The sequence below is a fragment of the Podarcis gaigeae genome, assembly GCF_964106915.1.
Source record: "Podarcis gaigeae genome assembly, chromosome: 1".
NCBI lineage: Eukaryota > Metazoa > Chordata > Lepidosauria > Squamata > Lacertidae > Podarcis > Podarcis gaigeae.
The window spans coordinates 86,777,317-86,803,707 of record NC_139678.1 but is presented as its reverse complement, the minus strand read 5'-3'; the positions used below and the strand labels follow the sequence as shown (position 1 = coordinate 86,803,707).

General features: G+C 46.4%; 1 protein-coding gene across 2 annotated transcripts; it reads left to right on the top strand.

The window, feature by feature from the left end:
- Positions 1–7,225: 7,225 nt before the first annotated feature.
- On the top strand, positions 7,226–25,302 carry RUFY4 (RUN and FYVE domain containing 4). 2 transcript variants are annotated; one of them, XM_083735811.1, is made up of 12 exons: positions 7,226–7,402; positions 11,069–11,132; positions 11,419–11,525; positions 13,179–13,307; positions 14,439–14,545; positions 15,261–15,404; positions 16,013–16,076; positions 16,693–18,699; positions 19,632–19,738; positions 20,212–20,358; positions 20,851–20,982; positions 24,247–25,302. In XM_083735811.1, exons 2-12 carry the CDS (start codon positions 11,087–11,089, stop codon positions 24,347–24,349), a joined length of 3,093 nt encoding a protein of 1,030 aa, XP_083591937.1. In that variant the 5' UTR covers positions 7,226–7,402; positions 11,069–11,086; the 3' UTR covers positions 24,350–25,302. The 2 variants fall into 2 exon arrangements, with proteins under 2 accessions (XP_083591937.1, XP_083591938.1); XM_083735812.1 differs by lacking the exon at positions 7,226–7,402 and adding an exon at positions 7,449–7,937.
- Positions 25,303–26,391: the final 1,089 nt, after the last annotated feature.

Here is a 26,391-nt window from a genome sequence, read left to right as displayed (position 1 = left end):
AGTAGAAATCCTTGCAAGCTTCCCTTTAGCTGATGACTTCACTCCCCTATATATGGTTGGTGTCTGTCCAATAAGACAGAATTACGTAAGGCAAAGTCCCTTGGTGGATTTTTAATTAAAACGTTGAGCATTAAGGGAAATTGAAAAAGGCATCCTAATTCAGGGCTCTTTGGAGGACGGAAACAAGAAATCTCCCTATCTTAATTGGCAAGGAAGTTGCCCACCTGGCCAAACACAGAAAACGCTCCTTCCCCAAAGAAATAGAGTCATTCACCAGCCCAATATTGTACGCGACTGTCAGCCCCTTATCGGTCCATCATTGCACACATCACAACCTATAATTCACAACACCACCTGGCCAATATAAAAAAGAATTGCAACATTTAGAGGGTCCCTTTATTGCCAAGGAGAATGACCATCTGCTACAGAGGCCTGTGCTAACCATGCAATTAACAGTCCCAGAAATGAGGAGAGGGAACCAATGTGGGCATTTTGTAACAACAACAACAACAGCAACAACAACAACCACACCTTCCCTCCTGTCCTTTAAGCCTATTCTGCCATGTCATGTAGAAGGGCTGCAGCTCAATGATAGAGCAGAAGGGCATTGGTCCAATCCCTGGACTGCCTCCAAGTAAGACTAGGGAAGACCCTTACCTGACATCATGGAATCAGTATAGGCAATACTGAGCTGTATGGACCAATGGCCTGACTCAGTACAGCTTCCTATATGTGTGAGAGGAGAGTCCCATTATTTTCACCTTTTGTTCCGGCACCTCCTTCACTTTTTGTGGGCAGAGCCTGCCAGACCATTAAAAATGGATGGGCAATTGAAAGCCTTGTTTCAAGAGGCAATGTCATCTTTGATTGAGAAAGATACTAATGGCTACCCAGGTATCCTAGCTCAGAGGATCAATGCCTTTTAAGAAGCACTTGTCACTAATTAAATCATTCACAGTGTTTGCGTGAAAGGGAGGCAGGCATGTTATCAGTTGTTTAATTCTGTTACAGCTAACACTTTTTGGCAGTTCTAGGAGTCCTACAGTGCCTGCAGGCTGCATGCAGAGACTTGAAGCACTTGCTTTTGGCCTCCTGATGGCATGTGAGGAACTTGGACACAACCATATTTCCTGCAGTAAATCTTCTCGTTCTCATCATTATGAAAAGTTTGAGTCTGAGATGGAGAAGGATCTTTCCCACCACCTTGCTTGCTGCCTGATACTTTTATCCAGAGACCTTGACACAAGGTCATTGTGGGGGTGCTAGGGACTGGACCTTCTGCAACGAAAGTGTGTTCTCCATCTGCGCAGTGCCTGCCTGGAGAGCAGCCACATTCTTGCTGCAACACACAGAGTGAAGATACGGGGTATTTTAAGTGTTGCTCGTGCCAACCAGCAAACAAACAAACATTCTCTTTGCCCCACAGCCCTGCCACACTGGCAACAGGAAGTCACTCCAGCAATGGGGTCTGCTGAGACTTGGAAATATTTGTCTGAAAGAAGGATTGGCACAAAAGAACCATCTTGGTCTGGTCAATTATTAATAAGCATTCCAAGCTGCAGCCAGACTGGGCCGGAAGCACATTTATCGGGCAACAAACGCAACGTGGGAGAGTGGGGCTGGTAGATTCAGGGTTGCCACCCGCCCCCTTGGTACTGTAAAAGCACTGCTTCCCCCCTAGACAATCGCCTTCAAAGGCTCCCTGGGATGTTCAATAGAGCTCTTGTCTTGGCAAAATACCTCTGGCTTCGCAGCAATCAAGCACTGTCCCGTCTCTGATATGCGCTGGCAGCCTCTGCTGGGTGACACGTTTTCACTTGTCAAGGCACAAAGGGATTGTGCAATGAAGCCAGAGCAGCGGGAGTGTTTTAGGCACTGTCCTGCAAACAACCATTACACAAACACACTGGCCAAGTCATAAAAGGCAACTTGGCTGCAGCAATGATTTGGGAGGCCAGGAGGGGAGCGATCTGTAGGGAGCAACCCAGCTATGTGGCGGGCCAGCCTGAAAGAGGAGTTGCTTGCTAGTTTAGGAAAACAGGGAAGGCAGGCAAGGACCCACAGCCCAGGTGGGGCTTGCTAGCTCGGGGAAAAGGCATGTGATTCCTCAGCTGGAGTAGGTTCAGGACAGGTGAGGGTCACATGCCTCACCAAGCCCAGAAAGTATAAAAGAAAGCCAGCCTACTGGGCAAAGGCTAACATAGGCTGCTTCACCCATCTTTGTCCCTTACCCTGTTCAACAATGGCATCTCTTGGTTCAAAAACAGGTTTTCCAACTGGATCAAGGTACCCAGGGAGTTTCCTGACCAAATGGGATTGTATCCAGATCTCCTTAGTCCTAGTCTGATGCTCTAACCACATGGTCTCCAACACAGCACCCCCAGACACCCCTTGGGTGCCCACAAAAACTAACTACCCTTCTCAAATTTTATTTTTGTTGTATTTGGGGGGTTGTCTGCTTGTTTGGTTTTTGTCTACGCTTTGTTTTGAGAAGTATAGGTGATTTGTCTGCATTTCCATGTGTGTTTCTGAATACCCTCAATTTTAATTTTAATTTTGTATTTTTTGGTGGCCACAACAGTTTCTTAGATTGCCAAATGGGCCCTGGGGCTCACTTGATCTTATTGTACTAAGTGGCATAATCACACTTCACCTCTGTAATATTTAAAATTCGCCTCTATTGAGGCCTGGACTTATATCTTCTTTGTAAGAGGAGTCTAGCCAGAGGGGTTACCTCCCTCTTTTTCATTGGCTCTGAATTAAGCAGATTCCAGGCTTGTCTTTTTGAAAGATAGTCTTCTGTTTTTCCCCTCTATGCCCAGAAGATGGTGCTACCATACCATGCACAAATAACTCACTTTAATGTGCAGTACAAGCAATAAAGAAAGAGCCATCTAGTCCAGCATCCTATTCTCACAGTGTCCAACCCTGCCTACCTGCCAACCACTTTGCCAACCCCCTTCTTTTACACCTGGGCAACCCTTGCAGCTCACACAGACTTCCCTTCTCCTCCTCGCAGCTTGTCCCAAACCACCCCCTTCCCTCACAACCTGCCCCTACCCTAGACTGGCTGCCACTCACATTGTTTGCTTGCTCCTGTGCCTGCTAGTTTCTCGTCACACTGGAGTTGCTGCCACACAAATTGCAGCATGATGACAGCCTTGTAATGTTATAATATAGTCAGATAAGCTTTTTGTGGATGACAGTCCTCTTCATCGGATGTGTGAGCATGCTTGCATAGAGTCCACTTTTATGCTCTGGCATGCTCTTTAAAAGGCAACCTTTAAACAGCAACATTGTTAGGAGTTTAAGGTTTTAGGCCAGTATTAGGAAACCAGCTGCCCTTGAAATATTGTTGGTACTCCAACTCCTACCAACCTGAGCCAGCAAGGACAATAAACAGGGATGATGGGAACTGTAGTTGACTGTGCTTTCCTCCTGGAGGAAACACTGGGGATACAGTGCTATCTTGCAGAGGACACTTTTCTGGATTGAAGAGTGCATGATTTATTGTGCCCCAAAGCATATCTTGGGGTAGGCTTCCCCCAGTCCTCTGGGGTATTTTTGGTAAAATTCTTGGCAAATTTTGGTGTACATAGATGTGCTTGACCATGCCTTGTGCCCATAGGAAGCTCTGGACTTGGCAGAATTGAACACGATTACAAAGAGGAGTCTCTCTAGGATGCAGGTGTGTATGATCTGTAGCAGTCTGAAGTGTATTTGGGGATGGGAATTCCAGTTTTTTACTTTTTTATTACAATGTCGCCACACATTCATGAGTGTTGCAGAAGCAGAATTTGGAATGAAGGGCTTGCTGGGCTTTGCTGGGCTTGAACATGAGCTTTCTAAAGGAAATCAAGTTATTGAGCTTTTCTTGGGAAATCATGAGTGAAAATACCACATAAATAGGACATTGCAAGGGGCAGGCTTCTGCGGGAGAGGTGGGGCGCAGAACCTCAGATATTTGAGTACTTTCAATGCTTTTCAATGATTGGCACAAGGGCACAAATTATCCGGCTTTGAAAGAGAAAGAGAAAGTGTGTGTGTGAACAGAGAGAGAAAGAGAAAGATCAGCAGGGCTTTGCCCTTCTTTCGGTCCTGGCGTCTTGCTCCCTTTCCTCTCTGCAAGGCTGCCCGTCGAGGGCTGCATGCCGTGCTGTGGCATTTGAACCGGGGCTTGCAAGCAGGGCCGGATTTAGGTTTGATGAGGCCCTAAGCTACTGAAGGTAACGGGCCCTTTATATGTCCAGCTGTCCTTTGTCAACAACAAATTGTCGCCTTTTTGTGTTGAATATATGCTATATGGTAATTATGGACCTAAAAGGTATCTAAAGCCATTTACACATAACAAAATATGTATTTTATCAAAGTACTAGATTCAGGTAGGTAGCTGTGTTGGTCTGACGCAGTATATATATATATATATATATGCTTTCGTAGATTTTCACGGGTACAGGAATGCAGGTTTTGGTGTCCTCGGGTGTCTTCCCGTGTAAAAGTTGGGGTGTCTAGGCGACGTTTCGACGAGGTCTCACTCGTCATCTTCAGGCTGGTGCTTTCGGCTTCTTGTTACTGGAACAGAGCGGGATCTCAATGTTTGAGTTCCTATAAATACTGTAGAGGGGGTGTGGTGTCTAGCCTCCAATGTTCTGGGCAGAGCGGAAGTTCCCAGGCTAGTGTGCCTTTTCTTCTTTTGTTCCTTAATTACTTGAGAGATACCTTGAGTGATTTCTTGAGTGATATCCTGAGTACCACTTAGGTGGGTCATTAGGTGTGGATTAGTTGCTAAAGTCTTTGTGTCTTGACCTCTTGAACTTTGTGAAGAGTTTTCCTGAGAAGATGGCTGTATTGCACTTAGTTGTGCTTTGGCTTGGCTTCGTGTATAGGGGCGAGCTGTGGTTTTGTGGCTTGTGTCAGCCAGATCTGTGTAGGGATTGCAGGGGGGTGCAGCATCCGGAGGTGCCACCATGGATTGGCTACTGGATGGTGTCAGTAATTCATCTGTGGAGAGGGTCTGGGTTTGGGTCTGGTGTGGTTGATTGGTGTTGGCGTTCTGTGTGCCTCTGGATCTGGTGTCAGTTTTTGTGGGGAGGGCTAATTTCCAGATGTCTGGCAAGCGGGATGTGTCGTCACGCTTGTTCATGTTGTGAGGGTGTTTCTCTATCTCGATGGCTTCCATGATTATTCTCTTGTGGTGATGTTCCGTGTTAAAGAGCAATTTGGAATCTGCAAAATTAATTTCGTGTCCTGTTTCTTTCTTAAATGTGTTAATTGCCAATGGATACCAGCAAAACAGGATTACGAAGCTAATCCAAAAGGAAACACCCCCCAAAAACCAAGACACAGAAGAAAACAATGGCATGGCCCTCCTTCCTTATATCAAGGGCACTACAGATAAAATTAGCAAAATCCTCCATAAACACAATATCAAAACAGCCTTTTGCACCAACCAAAAAATAGCCAATATCCTCGGAAACCCCAAGGATAAAATCCAGTTGGAAAACCAAGGGATCTATGAAATACCCTGCAAAGTCTGCCCAGCCACGTACATTGGACAAACAAACAGACGAATAAATGCACGTATCGCAGAACACAAGAATGCCGTCAAAAAAGAAGAAAAAACTTCCTCTCTTTTCCAACACATGAAAGAAACAGGACACGAAATTAATTTTGCAGATTCCAAATTGCTCTTTAACACGGAACATCACCACAAGAGAATAATCATGGAAGCCATCGAGATAGAGAAACACCCTCACAACATGAACAAGCGTGACGACACATCCCGCTTGCCAGACATCTGGAAATTAGCCCTCCCCACAAAAACTGACACCAGATCCAGAGGCACACAGAACGCCAACACCAATCAACCACACCAGACCCAAACCCAGACCCTCTCCACAGATGAATTACTGACACCATCCAGTAGCCAATCCATGGTGGCACCTCCGGATGCTGCACCCCCCTGCAATCCCTACACAGATCTGGCTGACACAAGCCACAAAACCACAGCTCGCCCCTATACACGAAGCCAAGCCAAAGCACAACTAAGTGCAATACAGCCATCTTCTCAGGAAAACTCTTCACAAAGTTCAAGAGGTCAAGACACAAAGACTTTAGCAACTAATCCACACCTAATGACCCACCTAAGTGGTACTCAGGATATCACTCAAGAAATCACTCAAGGTATCTCTCAAGTAATTAAGGAACAAAAGAAGAAAAGGCACACTAGCCTGGGAACTTCCTCTCTGCCCAGAACATTGGAGGCTAGACACCACACCCCCTCTACAGTATTTATAGGAACTCAAACATTGAGATCCCGCTCTGTTCCAGTAACAAGAAGCCGAAAGCACCAGCCTGAAGATGACGAGTGAGACCTCGTCGAAACGTCGCCTAGACACCCCAACTTTTATACGGGAAGACACCCGAGGACACCAAAACCTGCATATATATATATATATATATATATATATATATATATATATACAGTGGCGTAGCGTGGGTTGTCAGCACCCGGGGCAAGGCAAGTAATTTGTGCCCCCTAACCCATGGATTTGCGCCCCCAAACCCGTGGATTTGCGCCCCCTAACCCTAACCCCGAGATGTTGCGCCCGGTGCGGCCGGCCCCCCCTGCACCCCCCACGCTACGCCACTGTATATATATATTGTCCAGTAGCACCTTAGAGGCCAACTAAGTTTGTTCTGGGTATAAGCTTTTGTGTGCATGCATGTATCTGAAGAAGTGTGCATGCACACGAAAGGATATACCAAGAACAAACTTAGTTGGTCTCTAAGGTGCTACTGGACAATTTTTTAATTTTTTTAATATATTTTATCAAAGTAGTTGTTGAACTGAAATACAATTAAGAAGAATTATCCAGTTTTTCTTTCCTTTAAATTTGGGGGGGGCAAGAGAGTGGGGCCCTAAGCTATAGCTTGTTAGCTTATATGTAAATCCGGACAGCTCCCACCCCATCACATGGCTACGCCCATGGCCTCGAAGTCGAGAGTTCCCCAGTCCTAGAGATATATGATGTGGGGGAACCCCAAAGCTGATTTTGGAGTTCAGTGTGACGTAATGAACTTTTCCTTCTTCTTTTTTTAGATTTGGAACAAATGAGGAATTGGGAACTAGTAACCAACTTCGGCATCGTCGAGAGCCTCAATTCTGCCAGCTCAGGCGCGCGCGCGCACACACACACGGCTCTTTGACTTGGCCCTTCCTCTTAGGGGAAGCCTTGGTGGCTGCGCGCCCGCAGCGCCAGTTGCGGAAAAGGCGCTGGTTGGAACGCCTTGCGCCAAGGTGGGCGTTGCTTCCTGGTTTCCGTCCTCAGGTACAGGTCGGGAGAGGCGGAGTCTGCTTTTTCCTCTCCTGTGCCAAGGATCGGAGAGCGAAGGCAGGAGGGTGAGTCTCACAGCCAGGCTGTTGTTTGGCTTTGCCCTAGACGAGGGACACTCACACAACGCGCCATTGCAAAGTGCCGGGCCCATATTGTGACCCTAACGCCTGCGCTCGGGAGAGTGTTTACACGGGAGAGTGGAGCCCCCTGTCACTTTCACACAACCCGTTCGCCCCGCAAATAATCTTCCACCGTTGGGACTCCTTCATTGATACTTGCAAGAGGCTTCGCTGAAGTTTCTATCTCCGGTGTAGTCAGTTTCGGTTCCTGTGAAATTTTGAGCACCGGATAAATGCTCCCCCTCTTTGGCACAAGGGCACAAGTCATCCGGCTTTGAGAGAGAAAGAGAAAGCGTGTGTGTGAACAGAGAGAGAAAGAGAAAGATCAGCAGGGCTTTGCCCTTCTTTCGGTCCTGGCGTCTTGCTCCCTTTCCTCTCTACGAGGCTGCCCGTCGAGGGCTGAATGCCGCGCTGTGGCATTTGAATCGGGGCTTGCAAGCAGGTCCGGATTTAGGTTTGATGAGGCCCTAAGCTACTGAAGGTAATGGGGCACTTTATATGTCCAGCTGTCCTTTCTCAACTACAAATTGTCGCTGGTTTTTTTTGTGTTGAATACAGTGGCGTAGCGTGCGTTGTCAGCACCCGGGGCAAGGCAAGTAACCCGTGGATTTGCGCCCCCTAACCCTAACCCCCAGATGGTGCGCCTGGTGCGCCCGGGCTCCCCTGCACCCCCCACGCTACGCCACTGGTTGAATATATGCTATATGGTAATTTATGGACCATTGTTGAACTGAAATACAATTAAGAAGTACAGTCATACCTCATGTTACGTTTGCTTCATGTTACATTTTTTCAGGTTGCATCCCGCGGCGACCCGGAAGTACCAGAAAGGGTTACTTCTGGGTTTCGCCGCTTGCGCATGCACAGACGTTCAAAATGACATCACGCGCATGCGCAGAAGCGGCAAATCACAACCCACGCATGCGCAGACGCGCCGCTGCGGGTTGCATTCTTTTCATGTTGCGAACGGGCCTCCAGAACAGATCCCGTTTGCAACCAGAGGTACCACTGTATATTAATAGTGAAATACAATTAAGAAGAAGTATATTAATAGTGAAATAATTATTAAGCTATTAAGGAGCCTATGTAACACAAAACACTGTTGCTGTATGTAGGTTTTATTTTATTTGTTTTTATCTTATATTTTGGAAATGTACATCCAGGTTTTTCCCCCCTTAATTTTTTTGGGGGGCCCAAGAGAGTGGGGCCCTAAGCTATAGATCAGGCTTCCTCATCCTTGGCCCTTCAGATGTTTTGAGATTACAGTTCCCATCATCCCTGACCACTGGTCCTGCCGAAAACATCTGGAGGGCCAAGGTTGAGGAAGCCTGCTATAGATTGTTTAGCTTATACGTAAATACGGCACTGCTTTTAAGGCTAAACTCCAGAAACAGTAGCTTGTGGGCAGGGCGCTGCTGGATGAGGCCTCCTCCCCTGCTGCCTTGCCTGGAATCCAGGGGGATTTCCTCATATGCTTTGCCTTTGGGAAGCAATGACTTGCAGAGGAAAGAGGAAGCTGCCCACAGATGCCCCTGAGCTCAAACAGATGAGTCCTGAGGCACCAGGACAGAGACCAGCGCTTAATGCAGTGCTCAGCTGAGATCCAGCCTCTCATTCCAGGTATGTGTGGGAGCTCCAGTCCTCTGGCTACACAGAAGGACATAGGTAGCAGTGTTCAGTGGTGGGATTTTGTCCAAGGAGGGCAGAGAAATCAGGGAAAGGGCCAAGGGGTGCCAGGAGGCAGGCTTCATCTGCATAAAACTCTCAAATCTGCCCTGATCTCTCAAGATGAAGATCTCACACAGACACCGTGGCTAGTTCTCAAGTTTCTTGAAGCATTATATTTTCAATTCATTTCAGGAAAAAAAAACAAGTCAAAGAGGGGTCTGTGAGGCAGGGCCCACCACGCCACAGTGTGTTCAGGCTAGACCCACACCCCACGGATTCAGGAAGTAGGGAATATTCAGCTTAGATGTAAGAGAATCTTTAGAGCTGGGACCTATTCAACTTTTGCATGAGAACATACGGAAATTCATGTATCTGCACACAAGACTTGTTTTAGTACCAACTGTTTTGGCAAAGGAGAGAAACAGGTAGCAGTTGCTATTGTGTGGCCAGCATTTCTCAGGCAAAGCTATGAGTAGAAAAGTGTGCTAGATGGCTGGAGAGGAATGGCATGTTTGTTTGGCTTTCTAGAGCAATTTTGGGAGTGGTGTTCTTGTTTTTCTCCTCCCACTCCAGAGTTGGTCCTGAGAATAGATGTGACTCTCTCTGTCTCTCCCTCTCTCCTTCTCTCTCTCTCTCTCTCTCTCTCTCTCTCTCTCTCTCTCACATGCACACACACAAGCACACAAAATTTCTTTCCCCACTCCATTCAATTATTAACATGTGCAAGGGTGAGTGACTGGGTTTCACCAGCAGTCTGCTTTGTCATAGTATTTTTAGCTGTCCTGTAAGCAATGTTAAAAAAATAATAATTTTCAAAAGTGTGGGCAGGAGGCAGCAGGTCTGGGCCCCAGCACAAAAGACCCAAGGCTTAGGTCCCCTAGTCCACCTCTTCACAACAGCCCTGTATGGAAGGAGCCACAGAGATGCCTTAGAAAAGAAAAGTGTATACCTACATGTAAAGCATGTTTAAAGCATTTCTCCCCCCCCCCCACGAATCCTGGGAAATGTAGCTACATGAGTATTAAACTAAAGCTTGCATGATTCTTAGGGGGGTGCTTTAAATGTATGGAGCATACACAGCCTGGGAAATGGGGGCAATGTGTGTAGAAAGAAGCAGAAGCAGTGTTAGCTGTAAGCAAATGGCTGTATTGTGGGCTGGGTAAGGCTACAGAAAATACCACTACAGTTGCAGATGACATCCTTGTGAAAGGCCTAGCCTGGTCAATTCTGGTCACTTGAAACTAGTTGCTTTAGTTCCTTGTGTATTTAGGGAAGGAATGATTGCTCAGTATCTTGGGTCCTTTCTGGATGCAGGGAAAATGCACACCAGGTTTTTCCTTTAGCATTGCAGTAGTGCTAGTCACCATCAAATGTCATCAGCATGATATATTGCCTTCCTGTGAGCATGGTGGAGCATTGCTGCAAGTAATAGCCAACCATGTGCATATTTCCCCCTGTTTGTTTGCTTGTTTGTTTGTTTGTTTGTTTGTTGCCCAGGGTGCTGCTGTGGTCTAAACCACTGAGCCTCTTGGGCTTGCCAGTCGAAAGGCTGGCAGTTCGAATCCCCGCAACAGGGTGAGCTTCCGTTGCTCTGTCCCTGCTCCTGCCAACCTAGCAGTTCGAAAGCACACCAGTGCAAGTAGATAAATAGGTACCGCTGCGGTGGGAAGGTAAACGGCATTTCCGTGCACTCTGGTTTCCATCACGGTGTTCCGTTGCACCAGAAGTGGTTTAGTCATGCTGGCCACAAGACCTGGAAAGCTGTCTGTGGACAAATGCCGGCTCACTCAGCCTAAAAGCAAAATGAGCGCTGCAACCCCATAGTCACCTCTGACTGGACTTAACTGTCCAGGGGTCCTTTAACTTTAACCTTGCTACACTTGGGCTCAAGGGACAAAAAAGGCTCTCCACCCCTCTCCTCATGAATGGTTGTTTGCTTTGTAGGCAAGCTGAGGCAGAGCTATGGCCAGCGACAAAGAGATTCTTCGTGTGGTCAAGGACTTAAAGAGTAAGTGCACATGATTTTCTTATGTGCTTCTTCCCTTTCCTCCATGTGAGCGCATGCATACAAAACATGATTTGGGGGTCTTTCCCCTCTTGTATTAACTATCATGTGAACCTCCAAATCTCTGGGTTCCCCAATGCTTGCAGATATCCCCCTCTTGTTTCCCGGAGATGCTATTTTGGCTATAAACCTATTGTCCTGCCCTGCATTACAGGGCGTAGTAGGGTAGCAGGGCTGGAACATTTAATGCTTTGGAATGTGGTTTAATTGCACCCCTTTCTTTATCTAGATACTGTGACCAAGTTAAACAAAAACTACCAGGAGCAGGGACTACCGGTGACAGACGGGAGTCGGGAGCTACAACAATTCTGTGCCCAGTTGGAGTTCCTGTTGCAGGTAAGGCACCTCTAACAGACTTGGGTTGATGATGTGATAGAAGCAGACATTGTGCAAACTGCAGTTTATGTTGGTGCACCCAGAAAGTCTGCAGCATGTGACTCATGCTGCCCTGCTCTGGTGCTGCTCTTGCCACGAACCTTTTCTGCATTCTGTAGCAAAGTGCGGGTGATCCTCGAGGTTGTGTCATCTTAAGCTGAGTGATAAATATCTGAGAGGGCAGGTTTTTTGTTTGTTTCTATTTTTTGCAACTGCAGCCCATTAATATGAACGCAAAGGGCCCAACTTAGTTAGCTATTATTGTTCTTTCAAAAGCAAATGTATGCCCTGCCCACACAGTGCAGTCACAATGCTCGGAGCAGCTTACAAGAAGGTCAGAGCACAAGGCAAGCCCTGCTGGAGCAGGGCAAAGGTCCATCCAGTCCAGCAACTTCTTCTGACCATAGGCAACCTGATGCCCATGGAAAACCTGCAGGCGGGACCGGTACGCAGCAGCAGTCACCCTGCTTGCAATTCCCAGCAACTGGTATCCAGAGGCAAGTCAACAATTTAAAGCAGTAAAACATCCACATGAACAAACCTGGACCCTAAGATCTTGGGAGGCTTGAAAGTGTGATGGGCGGCTACTGTGAAAAGCGCCTTTTTGGTGGATGCCCCTCCCTAGAGAGACTGGTCTTGAGCCTATCTTAGCCTCTTTCCAGTGGCAGGTGAAGACTTCTTCATTTTCTCAGGCTTCTTGGAACCATATATTTTTATCCATGGAACCTTGCAGTGGTGTTGCTGTGTATCCTCGTCTGTTGTTTTACTGGTGGCAACTGAAACATCTGTGTAACTTCTTGTTGCTTTATTGATTGGTGTTGCATTTTAATTGGGGGGTTTTAAGATATACAGTGGTATCTTGGTTCTCAAACTTAATCCGGTCCAGCAGTCTGTTCGAAAACCAATGTGTTCCAAAACCAAGGTGTGCTTTCCCATAGAAAGTAATGCAAAATTAATTAATCTGTTCCAGATTTTTAAAAACAACCCCTAAAACAGCAATTTAACATGAATTTTGCTATCTAACGAAACCATTGATCCATAAAATGAAAGCAATAAACAATGGACTGCAATCAAACAATCAATCAGTAGCTGAACTGGGTTCCACACAGTCACAAAAACATAAAAGAGAGCTGCAAAAACACAAAAACAGACAGACATGCTTAACACTCAAAACGGAAGTGTGGCACTCAAAATGGAAGCATAACACTCAAAACTGAGCATGTTCAGCTTCCGATAAAAGTTTGTAACCTGGAACACTTCCGGGTTTGCAGTGTTTGGGTTCCAGGTTGTTTGAGTATCAAGGCGTTTGAGAACCAAGGTACCTCTGTATAAATACTCGTTTTACATTCTTAAGATATCAGTGACTTCCCTTCTTTTCTTTCCTTGGTTCATTTTACATATCATAAATCCCTGCATATTTTACAAAAAATATATACCATTCAGTATTCCATTATTGCATCCATCAAAACTTGTTTACACTGTTGAATTTATCTTAATGCTGCCAGCGTTTTCAGCATGTTGCTTTTTAATTGTTGGGTGTGGGATACAAATACTCTGCAAATGAGTAAATAAAAATTATCTTTGCTTTCCCCCCACTCCGCTTGGTCATTATAGTATGATCTGAAAGAAAAGAGAAACCTCTTTGGGCAAAGGAAAGATTACTGGGACTTCCTGAGCCGAATCCTGACCAGGCTGCACAGTGGTGTGCATGCAGGGGTGCAACATGTCACCTCCCTCGACAAAGTAAGATTGACTGATGCTATTAATAGTATCGCCACTATTATTTATTCAATTTCTTCACTATATGGTCCCAGGGCATGTTACAACCATTTTAAAATACAATGCGAAAAACAGTTAAAACAGTCAAGAGAATAGGGTGGATCCTCAAATTTGCATCTTGTGTTGTCAGAGGCCAGAGCTGCACCTTCAGTGTATGACAAAAACTACACAATAAATGTTCCAGATGCATCTTTGTGGGGATAAATTTCCACAACTTGTGAGCATTGGGGGCAGGAATGGGTACATGTGAAGAATTGGGGGACGAGAAAGGGGGACATGGGCATAGCCAGGGGGGCAACTGCCCCCCCAATCAAGTAAATAAAGAAAAATACTTAATAAACCAACCAATTGCATCACAGGTAACTTGGTTCTGTCCCCCTAAAATAAAGTCTGCCCTCCCAGCTACGCCCATGTCTCCCTTTGTCCTTCCCCAGTCCCCCATGTACCCATTCCTGCCCTAAAATAAATGCTGGCTATGCTCCCCACCCAGAAGTACAATGTGATGGCACTGTCTCTTGTCAACAGGGTCTGCCTGAGGCAGTGCTTCTCATTCAAAGGAGATCCTGCAGAGCAGGGACCAGGAATCAGGGAGATGCTGCACATAATTTGTTCTAGTAATCAAAAGGATGCTCATATTAACAAGGGCAAACAGCCCTTAGGGGTTATTTGATAAGGAAGCCTCCCCTAAATCTGGTGCCTTGGGCTGGGTGTGGCTGATGGGAGTTGTAGTGCAAAACATTTGGAGGGCACCAGGTTGGGGAAAGCTCAGGTGTGCCCTTTTAATGAACCACTACGGATTGCATTGGAGCATAGATATTAGTATAAACAGTATATAAAAGAACTGCTGAATAATCACAGGGAAATCATGCCATATTTTCAGGGCGGGCCCTAGCATTGGGCAGTGTATGGTGACCGCCTCAGGGAGCAAATGCAGAGGAGCAGTGGGCATAGCCCTTTGATCGTTCCTCTTGAACACCAAATCCAGAATTTATGCCAGGCCAGATGGGGTAGAGATGGTGTCAATAAAGAATCACCTAATAGGGCAACTCTTGGAGGCTTTCCCACCTTTGAATGTGAATCTGTTTCCCTTGGTAGCTGAAAACAGCCGTGGGAAAGGGCCGTGCTTTCATTCGTTATTGCCTGGTCCATCGGCAGCTGGCGGAGACCTTGCAGCTTTGTTTCATGGAGCCAGAAGTCATCAGGTAAGAGCTTGAGTGAAAGTGGCATGGCAATGGGAGAGGAAGCTTGTGATGCAGGAAAACAAGGTTGCACACTATCCTCATAGTGCAAAGGAAAAGGGCAAAACGATGGGGAAGTTGGGATAGCACAGGGATCTCCAAGGTGACACTTGTGGGCACCACAGTGCCCTGAGATGCACACACGCACTCCTGGTAGCTGCCAAGGCTCTCTGTCCCTCCCAGTTTTTTATTCTTCAAAATAGTAAGACTTCTATGGCTTAGAGAAAGTTGGCAGGTGGTTGTTGTTATTATTTTCCATTCATTCATTCATTCATTTAAGGATTGATAAACCACCTCCCAATAAATGTTTCTGAAACAGCATGCAACTTATCTTAGTAAAAGTGGAATATATAAAACTTTTTTTAAAAAAACTTTAAGATAACTGCATTACAAAATTATGTATGCATTTATATGGGCCAGCTGCTTTTATGCATCTGCGTTATTTGTTTTGAATTTCATGTAGCTAGTTTTTCCATTGTTGCTGTCGTTGTTTGGTTTGGGGAAGGGGGAGGTTTGAGCATCGCCAGTTTTGCTCTGTGAGATGAGCATTTTGTGGCACCCAGGACATTTTCTTAGATTTCCAAATGTGCACCTGGGCCCCAAAAGGTTAGAGTCCCCCAGCACAATGAGTTTGTTTAAAGTCTCTGCTATGTATGTATTTATGGTTTGCTCTTTGCAGTGAGTGGTACTACGCACGCAGCCCTTTCTTGGATCGAAAGCTGTGGACGGACATCTTGGGCTTCCTCTATGAGCTGGATGGCATGGCCTTTCATCTGGCCCTGCGCAGAGGAGACCTGGATGCTGCATGGCCCGTTGTCTCTGAGTGAGTAGCAGGCGCTGCTTATTTTCCATGGATGTAGATACAGCCTCCCCACTCTGAGCTTTCTGAGTAAGGCAGTTGAAGGAAGTGGGCGAGGGGAGGGGCTTTGTTGCATGTTGTCACCAGCAGAAGGTGCTGTTTCCTCCTCAAAGGTTTTCACACCAGAGCATTTGGTTCAGGTCTTGTTCTGCTACTGCTAAGCTTCTGTTATTTTGCAGGCGGCTTCACAGCATGAAGCCACGGAAGTGGTAAACCTCGTAGAAACAGAAAAAAGTACTGAGATGCAAGCTCTGCACTAATAGAATCAGTTCAGCAAACTAAAACAGTGAAAACAGCCATACAAATGCTAAAAATAACAAAACAATTTCATAAAATTGGCCTTCCATAAACGACTGGGCTACACCTCCGGGAAAGCCTTCCTAAACAAAAATGTCTTCATTTAGGCACCTAAATATCACCATGGGAGACACCTGTCTGATTTCAGCTAGTAATTGATCCCAGAGAGCTGAACCTGCCAAAAGCCCACTTTCTAGTACAGGGTAAGGCATCTCTGGATGCTAATACTGATATCATCAGCATCCTTGCAAATCTGCTGCTCTGATCTCTTCCAGGGTTTTGCCGCGATGTTCCAACCCAGCTTCTATGCACTCCAAGCAGAAGGAAGCACCCTCTGAGGTACATATTCCCCACTTCCTTGCTTATCCCATTGCAAAATACTTCCTGCCCTAAGACCCCAGCAATGATTTTGGCTCACAGGTGTACCTTGAGAGCTTTTCATTTCCCTGTCATGAAAATGGATCTAGAACCTGCAACCCCTTCCCAGCCCAAACACAGGAGAGCTGTGGTGGTCACTCGTTCCCCATTCCTGGTTTAGGAAAACGTGTCTTGGTGGTGGCATGGGCTGTAGCCAATCAACACTCTCCACAGCTGGCTTTTCCTCACCTCAGATGTGCAGAGCCAGTTTTGTGGAGCTCACACTAAGAGAGGAAAGGGTACATTTGTATTAAACACTCTGGGGGCACTTCAAAACCTGTCCTCATTACTTTACAAATGTTGTGTCTGTCTTTATCTTACCTCGCATTAAAAAGGGAGGGGGCTCCTAACTTGGCAAACCTTAGATTGTTGTTCAGCCTCTTGTTCACTTTTTTCATTCACAGTAGTTTAGAGGCCTTTATTCCTGGCTGTGAACCAACTTTTGAATCTAGCACCCATTGATAATACTCTAATTTCTTAGTATCCAGCCTTATCCCATCACTCTGTACCAAACAATTTATGTGTTTGTTGACCATAGGTTGGGAACTCAAACAGAGACTGCGGGAACCACCAAGGGGCCACCAAAGTTCATGAGAGCTCGCCAAGAACCACTAGTGACCAACATGCTGTTGAGCCAACTGCTGATGATCGACTCAGTACTGGGCTGGAAAACTCCATGGAGAAATGGGTTGGGATCTGGAGAAGCAGGAAGAACAGTCTGCTGCAGATGGGTGCTCTCTTGAAGCTGAGTCATTTTATGGAAGCAGATCCAGCTGCTGGCAAGGAGGTGCAGAAGGGAAATGGTGAGCTGCAGACTCAAGTGGAGAAGCTGAGCAAGGAGCAGCCAGGAAGCATCTCTTCCATCGAGGAACAATGTTCCCTGCTTCATCTCTCAGATCACTGCCTGTGTGGAAAGATGGAGAGGCCACCTACTGAAGGTGACACCAGGTGGAAGCAGGACTTCAAAACACTGATGTGGGAGCTTGCTGCTTTGCGGCAAAAGTTGGCCCAGCAGCAAGAGGAGAATGCATCTCTGAGACTAGCCCTTTTGGAGGAAAACCAGCTTCTGAAAGAGGAGCGGGCAAAACATGAGCAGCAATACAAGGAGAAGATGGATGAGCAGGAAAAACAGCAGCAGGAGTTGGCCAAAACCATCAAGGCCCTCAGGGAGGCAGAGGACAAGGTTGCCAACCTGACTGGCGAATGCCAGGAAGCCTGGTCCAAGAGAGATGCCGCTGAGAGGTCTCTAGAGGAGGCAGAGCAAAGGCTGATTTCTCTGGAGGCAGAGAGAAGGAAGCACTTGGCAGACATTGAGGCCCAAGAGTTGAGGCGCCAGCAGCTGGTCTCTCGGTGTCAGGTCCTGCAGGAGAAGCTGAAGGCGTGCGAAGAGAGCTTGGAGAAGTGGGAAGCCCAAGCGGTAGCTCTGAAAAGCCAAGGTGGCCAGCTGGGAATGAATGAGGAGCAGCCAGAAGGCATGAGCTGCAGGCCAGCAGAAAGGGAAGAACATCCAGCCATGTTGGAATGGGGTCCTCTAAGGGGGAAATTGGAGAGGAGCCTTGCTGAGATACAGGTACTAGAGAGGGAGAAGGAGACTCTTATGGAAACTCTGGTGTCCCAGGAGAAAAGTCTGGTGTTTTCAAAACTAGAGGTTCAGGACCTTCAGAAGGAGCTGTCGGCATGTCAGGAGCATGTTGCCACTCTCCGGACATCTCTGGAGGAGCAGGTGAAGGTCCTAAGGGTCAAGGAAGAAGCAGCTCAGGGTTTGCAAAGAGAGTTGAATAGCCAGTTGGCCCAGCTACAGGACGCCCTAGAGAAAAACACTACGCTGGAGGCTCATTTAGAGGAAGCGGCCAGCAAGAAGTCTCAGCTGGAAGCTCAAGCTGTTGAGGAGCAGGCCAGGCATGAAAGGACTTTGCAGGAACTAGGGAACCAGCTGGGAACTTTTGAAAAGGAGGTGGCCACACTGCAAGAGGAGAGGCAGCAGCTGCGGGCCACCTTGCAGCAAGCCCTCAAAGAAAGAGAGGCCTTGGCAATGCAAGCTGAGAGCATGGCTTCTGCTCTAGACGGACGGACACAGGAGGCTACACAGCTTTGGAAAGAGCTGGAGGAGCTCAAGGCCACCAGCAAAGCACAACAGACATCTTTGCAGGAGACAAATGAAGTAGTGGCCTCAGCCCTCAGGGAAGAGTGCCTGCAGCTGAGAAATCAACTGGAACAACTGGAACAGGAGAAGATGTGGGCCACAAACATGGCGGAGCAGCTGAGCGAAGGCTTGGAGCAGGGCTGGGAATGGCCCAGGGAGGAAGGCGCTCTAGAGAGGACATGGCCTCCTCCTGTCACTGTGCTGGACTCGGCCTGTGGGGCCAGAGATGAAAAAGGCAGGGACCTGGTCAGGAAGAGGGGCATCGCTGAGGAAAACAGCCATGGAGGAGCAGGGTCACGGCCAATGAACACAGAGTTTCTTCAGGTTGATGGGCTGCAAGATGCGGCAAGTCCTGTCAAGAAAGGGGCTGGTGCTAAGCCTAGTGCAGAAGCCCATGGGAAGGTAAGGGACTCATGTTCCATGTACAATGTGAAGATACATGATAGTTGAGAAACGGTGTGCTACTGATCCTGACCATATGGAGGCACTGCCTGCAACTGGCATCCTTCTTCTCGAGTGAGAGAAAGTCTGCGGAAGGGGTAGCCAATGTGGTGGCCTCCAGAAGTTGTTGGACTCCAACTCCCATCAGCCCTAGCCAGTGTAGCCAGTGGCCAGGGATGCTGGAAGTTGGAGTCCAACCACATATGGTGGGCACCATGTTGACTAGCTCACATGTATGGCAAGTCAAAATAACTATGAAGTTGGAGTTTTATATGTCAGGTGCTGAACTCTTAAATTTGGGGTGAATCTAGAGTTTCATCCCAGATTTTAGGCAATCCTCAAATTTATGTGACAAAACCTGAATTTCAATACTCAAATCTGGAAATTGAAACTAAACATTTGGTCTCTAAAAACCAATCCCCTAATTCTGATTTATTTTTTCAAAAATAAAATCAAACCGTTAACTTAAAAGCTACGTTTTTCTGTAGCATTATTTCAAGGGGGGGGGGGACATTGGATACAGGAACAAACAGTGTGTGTATCAGAAAAAAGTAAAACCATTTTTTCTATGCAAAGTCCTGGTGTGCTGGTGAAGCTCAAGGCCAGAAAGTATTGTGAGCAAAAATATAGGCTCATTTAGAGTGCTGGGCAAAAAAAGCAGCTAAGCAAGTTCTGGAGTTTAGCAGTCCATTACCAATGGCATTTTCTGAAGGAGTGCTGCCCCAGCAACTGCATTTTGCAGATGCTGCTACAGCCTTGAAAACACAGCAGTCGAATTTGAAGCCTTGGCAATACCCCCACAGTTGCTTGCTCCTGGGTCTGTGTGATCTCTCTAACTGGGACCCACTGATTTTCTATTGTGCTCCCCCCCCCCCTTACCTGATTCCCCTCAGTGTCTAACTCACCATCTGAAGAAAATGACGGCTGATGTGCAGCAAGCAAAGCAAATGTTTGCTGCCAAGGAACAAACGATGATGCAGCTGATGGAGCAGCTGAGCCGGTGAGAGCATGAGCCTATTTCATTGGATGGTAGGTTTAAGGGATGGGCTGTAGCTCAGGGAGAGAGCAGGTGCTTTGCACGGAGAAAAGTTCATCTCCCATCTCCGGTAGGACTAGGAAGACCCCTGCCTCAAACCCTGCAGAACTGCTACCGGTCACTGTACTGAGATAGATGGACCACTGGTTTGACTTGGTGTAAGTCAGTTTCCTGTGCTCCTATAAAGCAGAGATAGGGAACTAGATGTGGCCAATCACCTGTCAATCACCTGATGTCATAAAATGTCAGGTGATTCAGCTGCAAAGAAAGAATTGTGAGTGCCCTTCAGGTGCTCCAGGTCCTGTGTTAAGGAAATGCTGAAGAAATCATATATTACTCCAGGATTCTTTGAAACAGGCCATTGCAATTAAAGTGGTTCGAAACAACAGATGTTCACAGTGTGTATGTATTCAGTAGTTTCCTTTCCTCCTGCTTAGGTCTCAGCAGGAAAAAGAACAGTTGCTGCTTTTGCTGGAGAAAAGCCGACAGGAATCGGAGGAGAAGGAGAAGAGGTACAAAGGGGAGCTGTCAGAACAGGGGGAGACCATTTGCAACATGAAAGGAAAACTGCTGGAGTTACTACGGTGAGTAAACTGAGTCCATGAGGAGCAGAGGAGAAGGGAGCCACACTCCCTTCATGCTGCTGTCTTTGGAAATGCAGACTAGGGGACTGGGGTGGGGGGACGCCACAAAGATCAAAACACACTAGATATGCTAGAGACCAGCCAGAGTCTCATCTTCCCAGCTGGAATCCTCAGCTGCATAGCAGTGATAAAGAGCAACACACATATAAGCACCACAGAATAGCAATACAAAGCATAGTATTCAGTTCATTAAGATCAATACAACTGCAATCTTATGTATAGGTTCCTGGGAGTGAGCTGCATTGTTACTTCAAACTGCATAGGGTCAGCTTGTAAAACACATTGAGTGCATTTCTTGAATTGACAACGGGCTACAAGAGATGATCTATAATTCTTTAAAGGCTCCATCTTTTGTCATGGGCTGGTGGCAGTCATTAGCTGCCTATAGAGCTAGAAAAAGTAAATTTCTCTGTCCTCCGTTTTCTTCTTCAGGGAAAAAGATGTCCTGTGGCAAAAGACCGAAGGCATTGCCTCCACAACAGTATCTCCAGCTCCTCAGAACCCAGGGGTGTGTGTTCAGTGCAAAAAGGATTTCAGGCTCATGTCGCGCCGATACCAGTGCAGGTAACGTCTGTCCTATTATTGTTGTTGTTATTATTAATTAAATTTATATTCTGCCCATCATCCGAAGATCACAGGGCAGTTCATAACATAAAAATACAAAATGAGAACACAAAATACATGATAAGAACAAGAACAAACCAATAGCCCCTCTCCCACAAACAGATTTAAATTGACATAGGCTGTTTAATTAGCCAAAGGCCGGGGAGAAGAGGTGTATTTTTGCCTGGTTCAATGTAATGAAGGCTCCAGGCGAGCCTTCCCAGGGAGAACATTCTACAAATGGGGAGCCACTCCATAAAAGAAATAACTTGTGTTCAGTGAAGAGGACCAAGTATGCAGGGCCGGATTTAGGTTTGATGAGGCCCTAAGATACTGAAGGTAATGGGGCCCTTTATATGTCCAGCTGTACTTTGTCAACAACAAATTGTCACTGTTTTTTGTGTTGAATATATGCTACATGGTAATTTATGGACCTAATAGGTATCTAAAGCCATTTGCCACTGTTGCTGTATGTAGGTTTTATTTGTTTTTTTATCTTATATTCTGGAAATGTACATCAAGTTGTTTTTTCCTTAAAAAATTTTAGGAGCCCCAAGAGAGTGGGGCCTTAAGCTATAACTTGTTTAGCTTATACATAAATCCAGCACTGCAAGTGTGTCAAGAGTAAACAGAACTTTAGCCAAGAATTATGCTTTTTACTCCCCCTGTTCTGTTTTTCTGCCCTACTGGATCCCACAGCATGTGGGAAAAGGGGGCTGAACCAGAGAATGGCCCTCCCCAGTGAAGAATACCCCTGCAGATGGGTACAGATGGGCCTCTTTGGTCTAGGTGAGAATGTGACACCATCAAGTGACAGAACATCCCAGTGTGTCCTTTTGCATGCGGGGACCTCTGGAGAGAGCTTACGTATATCTCCGTTGGTAATATTAGATAAGTTATGCATATCATTGAAGGGCACTCAGATGCAAAAAGGGCTGATCATTTTTTGAGATTTAGGCACCATTCTTCTGTTACTACAGCCTCAATTTGCATTAGCTTTTTAGTCAGCTGCACCACAGCTCATATTCAGTTTCTGATCAACTTGGACTTTTCACCTGAAAGAAGTGAACAAGCACATCATAAATTAAGTGGCAATACCCTAAAACCACACTCTCATATCCTCTCCATCTCAAAAGCCTCTTTTTGTATCTTTTTCCTTGTACCATCATCCCACAGTGTGAGAAAGCTAGCTGTCAACAATTTCAGGTGCCCAGGCTGTGTCTCACATGATGTTTCCCATTTCTCGTCAGTTCTTCCCATGCTCACTTGTTTGTAAAAACCACAATGTCTTGTTTTGGATCACGACTTCTCCTTTCTACAGCTGCTGTTTACTAATGAAGGGTCTCCAGCTCCCTAGCAGTCCTAACTTGATGGGACACACATCCCCGATCAGATCTATCATCTCTCTACTTTTTAAATCTCCTGCCCTTGCCTTTAAAAACTTGTATAAACTCTTTGTTTACAGGGCAGCTAGATGCTCTGAAAGTTCAGTGCTGGTGACATGCCAGCCACCTGCCATCTTATTGTGTCTAGAGGCATCTATAGACAGGCCCTGTCAATGATCCAAGAGGACCAGGCCACTTCCAGCTTTTGAGACCCCTAGTCATAATGTGTGTAGTGCATTATCATGACTATTCAGAGCAGGTCTGGATTTTTAGCCCTGCCCTTTATGTCAGGTTGTTGCAGTTTGGCGATGGAACTGGATAGTGAACTTTAAATAACAGCTTTGGTCTGCTTGCCAAAATTGATCAGGCCTGAAATGCTTTCTTCGGAACAAGGAATGCACGGATATAAAAATAAACAACCGGACCAAAACCTGAGGTCTTCCTTTGCAAGGGAATATATGGACAAAGAACCAGACCAAAAATGAAAGTCCAAAACTTTGTTGCCTAACAAAATGTTACACAGCTTTGGATGTTCTCACCCTTGTGAAGAAAAACACTGAAAAGGAGAAATAGAGATTAAAGTGAAGGAATTACTCAACCTAGCACACTAACCCTAATACACACGCAAACACAAACACACACACACACACCAAGGAGTGAGGAAGTACATACAGAAAAGAGTGTCCTGGCAAAGGAGCCTGATAAAATTAGGAAAAATAAGGAAGGCAGGAGAAAGAAGTGCCATGGTCACATCTTGCCAGAGGCGGAGCAAGGTGTGTACGGTGGGTACAGCGTGCTCCAAGTGCCATCTTGACGGGGGTGACATTCAGGCCCTGCCCCCCATGACTCCCAAGCCTACAGCAAGCCAGGGAAACGGGGGAGCTGCAAAGCGGCAGGCAAGGCAAGCCTACCTGCTAGCCATCGGCTGCGCGCGGCTTTGCAGCTCCAGCTCTCTCAGAGCTACAACCACAAGCAGAGGACCCCACTGCCGTCCATACAGCACTCAAGCACCGCTGTCAGCAAACCGCCTGTTGGTGCATGTGCAGCACGTAGTGGTGCCGTGCATGCACCGTACATATGACGCATGCGCATGTGCTGTACATACGGTGCATGCACCACCAGGTGGTTTGCCGCCACCACCACCCCTGCACCGGGTGCCAGTTAGCCTTCCTTTGCCCCTACATCTTGCCTTTTGAAATCTCTGTTGTGCAATTATTTTCCAAATTTGCAATCCTCTTTGTGAATTGGTGTCTTCTCCAAATTGGCATTAAGAGGGATCTGTTTTTATAGTCACATAGCCTGACAAACAAAAGTTCTTTCCCATAGAATCCATAAAGCCAACTGACTTGTGAAAACAGCATTCTTCTCTGTCAAGATCCAGATTTAACTGTCTTGAAATTGTTCTCTCCACATGCATGGGAATGTCCTCCATTTGCATAGGCCCACAGCTTCTGCATTTTAAAAGTAGCAGAATGCAGATTGCTTGCATCACAGTTCACACGCACAGCAAATCTTGTTTGCTTCTTAGCCCTCTGTAAGGGAAATCTCTCTCATGCAGACACACACAGAAAGGTAACTGTTCCATTCTGGTTGCCCTGTTGTCACTAGGGCTAGAACTATTTCTTATCAAATGTTGCTCTTTAAAGCTCCCGACTTAAATTTTCAGTCCAACTGGGTTAAAAACACTGCTTACTTAATTTCAAAAATAAAAGGACAGAACAGAATTTGAGAGATATGATACATATTTTTAAGAAGCATTATATAAAGCATAAGCATACATGTCGTTAATAAACATTAACAAAGTGGTTTCCTGTGCGCACTCTCTCATTCGCTTTCTCAGGCTGTGTCGGAGCATGGTGTGTCATGCCTGCTCGGTGAGCAGCGGGCACAAGGAGCGCTGCTGCCTTCCCTGCTACCAGAAGAGAAATGGCCAGGGCACCTGACCAGACTCAGAGAGCTCAGCAAGGCAGCCCATTCCACCCAGTGGTACAGACACTGCAAGTCCAGAAAATGGCTCCCTCCCTGAGCGTCATGTGGGAATGGATGTGACTTCTGTTTGGGAATGGATGTGACTTCTGTTTGGGCCTTGGTTGCAGGCTCCTCCAAATGAAGAGGAGCATATGGTGGCAGTCAGGGACATCGTAATGATAAACGGCTTAGAAATTAAATTTGTATCAGGGATGACTCTAAATATTCAGCGGGTTCCAGTGGTGTGGGAGCATCTCTCATTCTTTCCAGATCCAACACTATTAGTTAGAAGTCTGTTTTAACTGGCGTTTCTGTGAGGCATGCAGCCAGGCACTCAGTTCAGCCATTTGCCTTCAGCCCCTGCAGCTGAATATTTCCTAAACTTCTCCTTTGCGGGATACCATGTGTTGACCCAACAAACAGTTGCTGTGGTTGGTTGGAGGTGCTGGGGACAGCAAGCACATGAAGCATGGATAAGGGCATTGTCCCAATGAACTGAGTCCATCGTTAAAGTTGAGCATATGGAAGCTGGCAAACATGGGATCTGAAAGTGAGCGATTTCATGAGCAGTTGCCCTCTTCTCTCTCAGCAGCATCACAGAAGGAGAAATTTTGTGGGATAATGCTGCGGCTACGCCAAATTCCCAAGCTAGTCCAGGGAAGCATTTTGCTTCCTACTGTACTGTTTCCTACTGCAGGTGGTGGGAACTCCTGAGGAGGCTGGGAAGATCAGGAAGAATTATGGGAGGGGAGGAGTCCCCATCGCCACCATGGATGGCAGGTGTCATGTTCCCAGTTCACTGTACTTTATTTTTACTCTCAAGATCACTATTGGAAACTGGAATCCATAATTGAATCATGTAATTGCTGTGGAAGAAATGATTATTTATGGGGTGGAGCATTCAGAAATTAAATTTTAAAGAAAATCATCTGGGTGGTTTTTGTTTTAGTTCTTTTCCTTCCTTTTTTGTGCAATAAAACATATTTTGTAGTGTTATGTTTCTCTATAATAGCAAAGGAATCCATAACAACAACAAAAATGTCAATATGTGTCAGCTGCTGCAGAAACGGTGACATTAAAATGTAGTCTTTCTCTCTCCCCATGCCTTACTTTAGCAAACAAGGTGGCTGGGGGAAGAAGCTGGTGGATCAAGCTACTTGTGGCATTTGAAATGCACTATTATATTCTCTATGTGAATGTCAGGAGGGACGTGGGTGGCGCTGTGGTTTAAACCACTGTGCCGCTTGGGCTTGCCGATCGGAAGGTCAGCGGTTCGAATTCCCACGATGGGGTGAGCTCCTGTTGTTCGATCCCAGCTCCTGCCAACCTAGCAGTTTGAAAGCACGCAGTGCAAGTAGATAAACAGGTACCACTCCAGCGGGAAGCTAAATGGCGTTTCTGTGTGCTGCTCTGGTTTTGCCAGAAGCGGCCTCTGTCATGCTGGCCACAAGACCCAGAAAAACTGTCTGTGGACAAACGTTGGCTCCCTCAGCCTGTAAAGTGAAATGAGTGCCGCAACCCCAGAGTCGTTCGCAACTGGACTTAACTGTCAGGGGTCCTTTACCTTTACCTATGTGAATGTCAATTTTTATTGCTCACTCTTAATGTTCATATAAAGAAGCTGCAAGAGTCAAACACATGCCTAAACAGGGCTTCAATTTGATCAACCCAATAAACTAGAGTGGAGGCACACAAATCTTTTTCCTGGTGACCACTTGAAATGGGCCGTTTACATGACTTAGTTACCATCCCATTTTGCCCAAAAGATCCTTCCCTAGAGTTGTCAAGTCAGCAGCATCCAAACTCTAAAACTCACAGGGCAAGGTCTAGTGACATCACAAGTTCCCAAGATTCTTTGGGGGAAGCAGTGGCTGATTCTGCTTTAAATGCATTGTGCAGGAGGAGCCTGATTAGCCTTGCCTTATGAGAAATAAGAACTATGTCCATGACACTTTCTCAGATTTCAAAATGGACCCATTGTCCTGAAAAGGTTGGCAACCCCTGTAAGCTTTTCCCT

Excerpts from the sequence above, each read along its gene's own strand:
- RUFY4 (XM_083735811.1), top strand. The coding sequence starts at position 11,087 with ATGGCCAGCGACAAAGAGATTCTTCGTGTGGTCAAGGACTTAAAGA. Across the intron at positions 11,526-13,178 it reads AGTTGGAGTTCCTGTTGCAG|TATGATCTGAAAGAAAAGAG; the intron begins GTAAGGCACCTC and ends TGGTCATTATAG. Across the intron at positions 14,546-15,260 it reads ATGGAGCCAGAAGTCATCAG|TGAGTGGTACTACGCACGCA; the intron begins GTAAGAGCTTGA and ends TGCTCTTTGCAG.